The sequence below is a fragment of the Jatropha curcas genome, chromosome 6, assembly GCF_041381405.1.
Source record: "Jatropha curcas cultivar XTBG-Jc1 chromosome 6, XTBG_Jcur_1.0, whole genome shotgun sequence".
Taxonomy (NCBI): Eukaryota; Viridiplantae; Streptophyta; class Magnoliopsida; order Malpighiales; family Euphorbiaceae; genus Jatropha; species Jatropha curcas.
The window spans coordinates 28797762-28807690 of record NC_143156.1 but is presented as its reverse complement, the minus strand read 5'-3'; the positions used below and the strand labels follow the sequence as shown (position 1 = coordinate 28807690).

General features: G+C 38.5%; 2 protein-coding genes and 1 pseudogene across 2 annotated transcripts; 2 read left to right on the top strand and 1 right to left on the bottom strand.

The window, feature by feature from the left end:
• Nucleotides 1-332: 332 nt before the first annotated feature.
• LOC105646837 (18.1 kDa class I heat shock protein) lies at nt 333-1257 on the top strand. The gene has a single exon (XM_012232774.4). It carries the CDS (start codon nt 625-627, stop codon nt 1084-1086), a length of 462 nt encoding a protein of 153 aa, XP_012088164.1. The 5' UTR covers nt 333-624; the 3' UTR covers nt 1087-1257.
• An 88-nt stretch (nt 1258-1345) lies between these two features.
• On the bottom strand, nt 1346-2242 carry LOC105646847 (17.4 kDa class I heat shock protein). Its single transcript, XM_012232781.4, has one exon. The coding sequence runs from the start codon at nt 2108-2110 to the stop codon at nt 1640-1642; it is 471 nt and encodes a 156-aa protein (XP_012088171.1). The 5' UTR covers nt 2111-2242; the 3' UTR covers nt 1346-1639.
• A 2045-nt stretch (nt 2243-4287) lies between these two features.
• LOC105649186 (7-deoxyloganetic acid glucosyltransferase-like) lies at nt 4288-9566 on the top strand (annotated as a pseudogene).
• Nucleotides 9567-9929: the final 363 nt, after the last annotated feature.

The following is a 9929-nucleotide window of genomic DNA, read 5'->3' as shown; positions in this document are numbered from 1 at the left end:
TCTATGGTAACCAAAACATATACCGGCGGTCTATAACCTAATATTTTAGAATTTTCTAATTATAAACATAGTCAATAGTAAACTGCTTTTTAATAATTTAATTAAGATAATATCAAAATATGAAAGAAAAAGTTATATTGAGAGTGATTAAAAAAAATAAATATTCACATTAAGGCACATAACCAGTGATAAAATATGTATAATCTAACAAGTTGTTCGGACACAAATTCTAAAGATCAAATATGTAGAAAATTCATAAAACTCACATACGGAAAAATCATAATAATGTTTCATCTATAGACTATAAATGCATAGAGGGTTAAAAATGTACATTTTGCTATCATATTAATTTCTCTTCATAATTTGGAAGGTTCCAAATAAAAGAAAATAAATTACTTTCCTTCCTCTATTTTCCTTTCAATCGAAATATAAAACAGAACAAAAAGGAACAGAAGTAAATAGTCAATCCTTCCGTATTTTCTTTCCTTATTTTCCTTCCTGACTTATTTTCTTTCCTTTCTGGGAAACTGACATAATATTATACATGGCCCTAATCTTAATTTGCAGCAATCATCAAAATCAGAATCTCAATATTCAATCACTACCGCACTATCACACTGCAAAATGTCGATCAATTCCTCTCCCAGTGGCCACCGGTCGGACATCTTCGACCCATTTTGGGACCCGTTGGAGGGATTCCCTTTCCATCCCCTCATCAATGGCCCTGACTTCCCTGCCGAAACGTCGTCGTTCGCCGGGGCACGGGTCGATTGGAAGGAAACGCCAACTGCTCACGTTTTCATGGCTGACGTCCCTGGACTAAGGAAAGAGGAACTAAAAGTGGAGGTTGAAGACGGAAGGGTTTTGCAGATCACCGGAGAAAGAAGCAGAGAAGAAGAATCGTCAGGGGACACCTGGCACATAGTTGAGAGAAGCAGCGGTATGTTCTCACGGCGGTTCAGGTTACCGAAGAATGCTAAAGTTGAAGATTTAAAGGCCAGTATGGAAAATGAAGTATTGACTGTGACTGTGCCTAAAGAGGAAGAGAAGAAGGGTAGTATAAGGTCCTTCCAGATTTCTGGTTAAAACAACTCTCTGTCCGAACCTGAATTTTAAGTATGTTCCGTTTTCTTGTTCTATCTAAAGTATGAATCTTTTTTTTTCCTCTTTTTGTGGAAATCAGCTTCTGTTACTTGGTGTAGATGTTATCTTTGAGTACTAAAAAATAAAAATAAAATTGCGCTGGTTTCTTGCCTACATTGAATTCTTATCTGCTCTTTTATGCAATTAAATATACAGCAATAACTGTTATTCCAACACAGTTGGAGATAGGCTATATGAAAACTATTCAAACATCAAATAAGCATTCCAATTTTCATCATAGTGATGCAAACACAGAAAACTACTACTAGTTACTCATTTACATGTACTTGTTACCTTTACATAGGCTTTCGATCGATAGCTTAGACTTTGCACGCAACCAACAAAAAAATACAAACAAAAAGCACCAAAACGCAACATACATCCAAATTTCGCAAAACGCTCACCCCTAGTACTGTATTTTAGTCATACCCATAACTCCAGAAGCTGCAGCGTTAAAAGCTTTATCTATTAGTAGTAAAAGACCATATTTGCACTTCTAGCCAGTGATCTCAATAGGCTTAATCTGAGGCTGCTTCTCTTGTTCTTTAGGCACAACCACTTTAAGCACACCGTTCTCCATAGTGGCCTTGACTTGATCCATCATTGTGTTCTCCGGCAACCTAAACCTCCTCAAGAACTTACCAGTGCTTCTTTCTACGCGATGCCACTTATCGTTCTTCTCTTCTTGTTCTTTGCTTCTCTCCCCACTTATCTGCAAAACTCTGCCATCTTCTACCTCCACTTTTACCTCTTCTTTTTTCAACCCAGGAAGATCAACAGCAAATATGTGAGCCTCCGGAGTCTCCCTCCAGTCCACTCGTGCGTTGGCAATGGCGGCTGTTTCGTGTTGAGTGGACGGAACATTGGCCACTGTTCCGCTATAGAAAGGTAAGCCCTCAAATGGGTCCCAAATATCTAGTGAGAACGGATCAAAGATGTTGCTCCTCCTTCCTAAGCTTAAAGCCATTCTAGCTGGATACTTGATTTGAAGTTGAAGGGTTGGAAAGAGTATTTTCTTGATTCTTGATTTGTTGATGAGAAAGACGAAGATGGCTCAGATATATAGAAATGGAAAGGAAGAGTCTGGTCCCTTCGAGATTTTGTCAAGTCTGTATCCTTCTAAGAGATTCTCGATCATTTTCTACTTTGTTGTAAACTACGTGTCGTATGCTCGAAGCCCGTCTTACACGTGGTCGCACAGTTGAATCTTGTGGCATGGCCAAGTGGCTCGTGGCTTCACCTTCTTTTTTTGTTTTTTTTTTTAGAAAGTAATGATTGGATAACGTACTTGTATGATGTATTGGTTGAAGGTGAGTAGAAAAAAAATAGTTATTTCGATAATTTTTAATTATTTTAAGAGCGTTTAACCATTAATTGTTATCTTAATTTTTAAAATCTAATTCAATTTAACTTAAAAAATATCTTAATTTTTAAAATCTAATTCAATTTAACTTAAAAAATATCTGGGAGCACAGCTATCAATTCATCAATCCTTTGATTTTTATTAACGAAATGAAATTTTTAGATGTCATCAATAAAATCTTTAGCATTACAGCACTAATACTAATCATAATGTTTAAGACAAAATTGAGTGGTTAATCGAAGAAAATTTATTATGAGGACAAAATTGTGCCTTTATTGCCTATACTCATCTCATGATTCTTATCCGATAGAGACGGAGAACCCTTTTTTTTTTGGCGAGAAAAGTTGAAAAATAAAAATATATGGTGTTGAATATTTTGGCAAGAAAATTGAGAGTGTACAATACATGATTGACAAGATGACACAGATAGTAAAGAGATAGGTGAAGTTAAGGGCATGTTCATTAATTTTATCGGTTGTAATAATATTAGCTATCAACTCTTTTATTAATTGTTATTAGTTAGATATTAGCAGTTAAAGATTAATTTTTTATATAAAAGTTAAAATAGAAGTGTTCGATAAAAATAAGTGTTTGATTAGTTATTTAATATAAAAAGATAAAAGAAAAGTAAAATCATAGAAAATAAGGGGTAAAGACAAGTGATAGTCATGACGTCATAAAAAATTTATAAAACGCTAAACGTTAATGAAAATAAGATTTCATGAAACACTATCTCACACTCTAAATTTTAGGGTAAATATGAAATTACTGAACACAATAATTAATTAGAATAATATTTTAATTTAATCAAAACACTAAATATTACTCCAAACGCTCGTACTGAATAATGCCTAAAAGGTGATAATTTAGCCCGTTGAATCACATCAACTCTAAAAATTAGTGTCCATCGAGAAAAAGGGGCTAAAGGTAAAATAAAACTTCAATATTTAAATGCGAAATGAGTAAGGGAAATATTTTCTTTTAATCACATGGTATTCGAAATTTATTGGTCGAATTAATTTAAGTTTAACTATATTGGACAATCTTACAAAGGAGTGAAGTGCTTACTTTGAATATTTTAAAAGAATTTGAACTTAAAATTTTTAATTAAAGGGAAATGGGTTATGTCATCTCACATTTTAAAGAACAATATGAACGCATACCAAAGTATAACTATTAATCAGTGTATATACGATTTGATAAATAGATTGGGGTTCGAATCCACATCCCCAATACTAAAAAAATAATAATAATATAAACAGTTGTCAATTATATTGTAAAAAATATTTATCAATAAAAATAACAAATAAAGTGTTAAATAACTTGGATATCTATGAAGAAGCAAAAGCCTAGACGTAGTGCATTGTTATATATAAAAGTTATATAAAATTTATATTGCAGATAGAAAAATAAAAAAAAAAAAGCACATATCAAATATATAATTGTCACTTTTTTTTATTCTAATTTCATGTTCACAACTTATATTTATTGTCACAGCCAACTCCAAAGTTCATCTAATAATTTATTTGGGAACAAAATGTAGTGCTTGCTTTTATCACCCATTAGCTTTCTTTGTCTTTGCATTTGTGTTTGGTTGCTACGACAATTATTGCAGCATATGAAAATGATTCGGGATCAGACCCAGGAAAATATTTTTATGACATTTTTGAAAGTGTAATTAAACTTTTCATTGTTTTTTTTTTGTTTCTTCTTTCCCTTTAATATATCAATCGACGATCGACATATAGAGAAACAGAGAGTAGCTAGCTTCAAGTGAAAAAAATAAATAAATAAAGAATGGATAAAAGCTTAGATAGTTCTTCTCCTCATGTTCTAATCTTTCCTGTCTCAGCCCAAGGCCATGTAAACTCCATGCTCAATCTAGCTGAGGTTTTAAGCCTTTCAGGTCTTACTGTAACATTTCTAAACACAAAGCTTAGCCAAGAATTTTTAACTCGTTTCACAGACACTGAAGCTCGTTTCCTGAAATATCCAGGGTTTCAATTTGTTACCATACCTGCTGTTTGCCTGTTGCTTCACGGCGACGTTATGAGTGTGTTTGATTCATTGAAATTGAAAAGTAAGCCAGTAATCGAACAATTGCTTCTTGAAAGTAATCCAAGAATTAAATGTTATAGTAGATGGAATCCTTGGATTCGTTACTGATCTTGCTAGCCAGCTTGCAATTCCAATTATTCATTTTCGCACTGTTAGCGCTTGTGCTTTCTGGTCTTATTTTGTTGGGACCGCGCGTACCATCCAACCCCGAATTAGTATGATATTGTCCGCTTTGGGCCAAGCCCGCACGGATTTGTTTTTGGGCACCTCCCAAAAGGCCTCATACTAATGGGTTGGGTTTGAACCATTATATTTTGGTTCCACTTCTCCTCTTTATCCGATGTGGGACTTGGGAGGATATCCCAACAAACCTCCCCTCCAACCAAGGACCACACAAATCGTGACCTCCCCTCCAGGGATAATCTGCTCACCATCTTGTACCGCCGCTACAACTTTGCGGGACACGCCGCCCGAACTCCTCTTGTCGGGAAGACTTTCGACACAAGGCACCACTTGCAGATTTTCTTTCGGTCTTGGTCCTGTTGTTACCGTCACACCGAGATTTTTCTTGCACTGCGCAGTCCGCCCGCTCCAAACCTGGGCTCTGATACCACTTGTTGGGGCCCGGCAATAAAGTTACGAGAATAATAACACAGGGGAAAATATTAAAATGGGACACACAGAAATTTACGTGGTTCACCCTCAACTGTTTAGGGCTACGTCCACGGGACAAACTTCGAATCATTCTTCCACTATTAAATAAATAGTAGGTACACAAAGAGAGTAATACAAAAATAGTGGCACACAAGTGTTTCCCAAAAACACTCCAAAATAATCCTCACTATTTTTCTCTCCCTCGTTTTAGGAACCCATCCTAAAACGGTAACACTCTCTCGCTGTATTTTCTCTCTCGTTCAGTGTATGTTTTGAAGCGTTGCGCCATCTCCTATTTATAGGAGAAGTGGACGCGTTAATCACTCGTCCACCGAAACTATAACGCGTCCACCGAATCCTAACGCGTCCACCGAAAATAAATTTTTCCTCTTCCTTTTTATTTTTTTCAAACCGTGTGGTCCCACTTGAGTGGGCACACCACCACCAACAAATCTCCCCCTGCACGCTCGAGTGGGAACGTTAGCCATCATCATCCCTGCAGCTATAATCTATTAGATCTGCCCACCATCTTGTACCGCCGCTACAACTTTGCGGGACACGCCGCCCGAACTCCTCTTGTCGGGAAGACTTTCGACACAAGGCACCACTTGCAGATTTTCTTTCGGTCTTGGTCCTGTTGTTACCGTCACACCGAGATTTTTCTTGCACTGCGCAGTCCGCCCGCTCCAAACCTGGGCTCTGATACCACTTGTTGGGACCGCGCGTACCATCCAACCCCGAATTAGTATGATATTGTCCGCTTTGGGACCGCGCGTACCATCCAACCCCGAAGCTCACAAAAGGTTCATTTGTGGTAGCTAAAGACCGAAAGCTGTACGTGATACATGCGAAACTCTCCCAAGACACTTCGAGTATAGCGGAGAATGACAGTACAGTTGACTTGTGGCATAAACGACTATGTCACATGAGTGAGAAAACTTTGGCAAGAAAGAACGTACTACCTAGATTGGATGAAGTTCACCTAAACAAGCGTCCTGATTGTATGGCGGGAAAGCGAAACAGAGTAGCTTTCAAGATTACCCCTCCTTCTAGAATGAAGAATGTATTAGATCTGATTCATTCAGATTTGTGTGGACCATTGACGATATCATATGGTGGAAATCGATATTTTGTGATATTTATCGATGACCATTCTAGGAAGACCTGGATATGCACAATGAAGTCTTCTAAACCTGGTTGAGAGATAGACAGGCAAGAAGCTGAAGTGTAGCAGGACAAATAATGGTGGAGAATACACCGGGCCATTTGATGCTTTCTGTAAAGAGCATGGCATTCGACATCAAACGATATCTCCCAAGACGTCGCAACTGAACAGTTTTGCTGAGAGGATGAACAGAACTTTGATGGAGAGAGTCAGATGTTTACTCTCACATGCAAAGTTGTCTAAAAATTTGGGGTGAAGCGTTACTCACAGTAGTTCGCCGTTCACTCTGTTTCCCTCTACAGTATGATACTCCAGAGAGAGTATGATCAGGAAAGGATGTTTCCTATGATCATTTGCGGGTGTTTGGTTGCAAAGCCTTCGTGCATATCCCGAAGGATGAACGGTCTAAACTTGATGTTAAGACTAGACAGTGTGTATTCATTGGTTATGGCCAAGACCAATTTGGCTATAAAGTTTTATGACCTAATCCAGAAGATGATTATAAGAAATCGTGATACTGTATTTGTTGAAGATCAGACTATTGAAGATATTGAAGCAGAGTGCCAATAGATCTGATGAAGACTCAACAGACATACAGAGAGTCCCTCCAATAGAACGCAAACAAATTGGAGATGAAGAAAAAGTTCCATAAGAACAAGTGCCAGAGTTAGAAAATTCAGAAGTTCCTAAATGAACCAAATGAAGATTATGGTGTTCATATTCAACCACCAGCACTGGAAGGTTCTCAAACATTAAGAAGATCTAGTAGAGTCTGACAACCATCTACTAGATATCCAGTCAATGAGTATGTACTGACGACTGACGGGGGAGAACCTGAAAGCTTTGAAGAAGCTATAGAAAATGAACACAAGAGGAACTGGATTGAAGCCATGCAAGATGAAATGAAGTCCTTGCATGAGGATGAAACATTTGAGCTGGTGATGTTGCCCAAAGGCAAGAAAGCTTTGAAGAATAAGTGGGTGTTCAGGATCAAGCAGGAAGAACACAGCTCCCAACCACGAGTCAAAGCTAGACTGGTTGTGAAAATGACATCCATTCGGACAATGCTCGGAACGGCCGCCAGTTTTGATCTGGAAATCGAGCAAATGGATGGAAAGACTACCTTCCTACATGGAGATTTGGAAGAAGAAATCTACATAGAGCAGTCAGAGGATTTGGTAGAAAAAGAGGAGTTCGGGCGGCGTGTCCCGCAAAGTTGTAGCGGCGGTACAAGATGGTGGGCAGATTATCCCTGGAGGGGAGGTCACGATTTTCTTTCGGTCTTGGTCCTGTTGTTACCGTCACACCGAGATTTTTCTTGCACTGCGCAGTCCGCCCGCTCCAAACCTGGGCTCTGATACCACTTGTTGGGACCGCGCGTACCATCCAACCCCGAATTAGTATGATATTGTCCGCTTTGGGCCAAGCCCGCACGGATTTGTTTTTGGGCACCTCCCAAAAGGCCTCATACTAATGGGTTGGGTTTGAACCATTATATTTTGGTTCCACTTCTCCTCTTTATCCGATGTGAGACTTGGGAGGATATCCCAACAAACCTCCCCTCCAACCAAGGACCACACAAATCGTGACCTCCCCTCCAGGGATAATCTGCCCACCATCTTGTACCGCCGCTACAACTTTGCGGGACACGCCGCCCGAACTCCTCTTGTCGGGAAGACTTTCGACACAAGGCACCACTTGCAGATTTTCTTTCGGTCTTGGTCCTGTTGTTACCGTCACACCGAGATTTTTCTTGCACTGCGCAGTCCGCCCGCTCCAAACCGGGACTCTGATACCACTTGTTGGGACCGCGCGTACCATCCAACCCCGAATTAGTATGATATTGTCCGCTTTGGGCCAAGCCCGCACGGATTTGTTTTTGGACACCTCCCAAAAGGCCTCATACTAATGGGTTGGGTTTGAACCATTATATTTTGGTTCCACTTCTCCTCTTTATCCGATGTGGGACTTGGGAGGATATCCCAACATATTTTTGTATCCCTGGCATGACTGAAGCCGACGAACTTCCTATTGAAGGTATTGATATTCTTTCTATAACGAGTTTGTGTCTTTTAAACTATTTTTTGTTTAACTAGCGTTTGAGTTTAGAATTTGTTGTAATTCAGTTCTCTGACAAATGGGTACCGTTTATTGAGAAATTGAAGGAGAAGAAGACATGGATAGGCTTATCGCAAAAGTTCCAGGAATGGAGACATTTCTCAGGAAAAGAGATCTTCCAAGTTTCTGTAGAACTAAAGACATGGCAGAGCCTGCTCTTCATATGGTCATCAAGACACGACAAACTACTCGAGCACAAGCCCTCATTATGAACAGATTTTAAGACTTAGAATCACCAATACTATCTTAAATTCGCAACCGTTGCCTCAAAACCTACACCATTGGACCACTCCACGAGCTCTTGAAAACAGTCAAAATTAGAAGCACAAACACACAAGAATCACATCTATCCTCAAACAGTCTCTGGGAAGTGGACAGGACTTGCGTTGCGTGGCTAGATAATCAACCTTCGCAATCTGTACTGTATGTAAGTTTTGGCAGCGTCACAATGTTGACGTTGGACCAGCTTATAGAGTTCTGGCATGGTCTCATTAATAGTAACAGGCCATTCTTGTGGGTTATATGTTCTAGCTCTATTACCAATAAGAAAGATATAGTTATTGAGAACCTTCCTGAAATGTTCCAGGAGGGTTGTCAAGAAAATGGATACATTGTGGAATGGGCACCTCAAGAAGAGGTTTTAGCACATAAAGCAATTGGTGGGTTTTTGACACACGGTGGATGGAACTCGAAATTGGAGAGAGTATAGTAGCAGGTGGGCCTATGATTTGTTGGCCTTATTTTGCTGACCAGCAAATCAATAGTAGATTTGTGAGTGAGGTTTGGAAACTAGGTTTGGATATGAAAGATGTCTGTGATAGGAAGATTGTTGAGAAGATGGTGAATGATCTGATGGTGGATAAGAGAGAAGAGTTTGTCACGTCAGCGGCTAGGATGGCAGAGTTGGCTAGGCAGAGTATTAGTGAAGGTGGATCCTCTTTTTGTAATCCGAACCATTTGATTGAATATATCAGGGTAAATGCGTCTGAAAGGACATGCATGATAGTTGATACATTGGTGTTTTCTTGAATCATGGAGCTCTTATTTGTAATTTTTTTGAATTAATTCGAGAAAAATTTAATACTAAAAATCCATTAATCACTCTATTGTTACTAAAATAAAAGAGTAATAAGAACGAATGGATAAGGAATTGTATGAAGTGATAAACCTTTTTTTTTCTCAAATTTTATTTTATGTTGGTATGAAAAAATAAATTACTCTGCATTTTTTTATGTATGTATAGATGCAAGAATGGATAAGGAATTGTTATTGAAAAGTATCGGTACGTGAACTGACCGTGGGCTCCTTACTTCAGTAAACCCCACTTAAGTTTTTATGCCTCGATCTATAATTTTTTAGACGGAATATAAAAATTTACTCTTAAACTTTGCAAATGATTTATATGCATTTGAACATGTAAATTTTGTT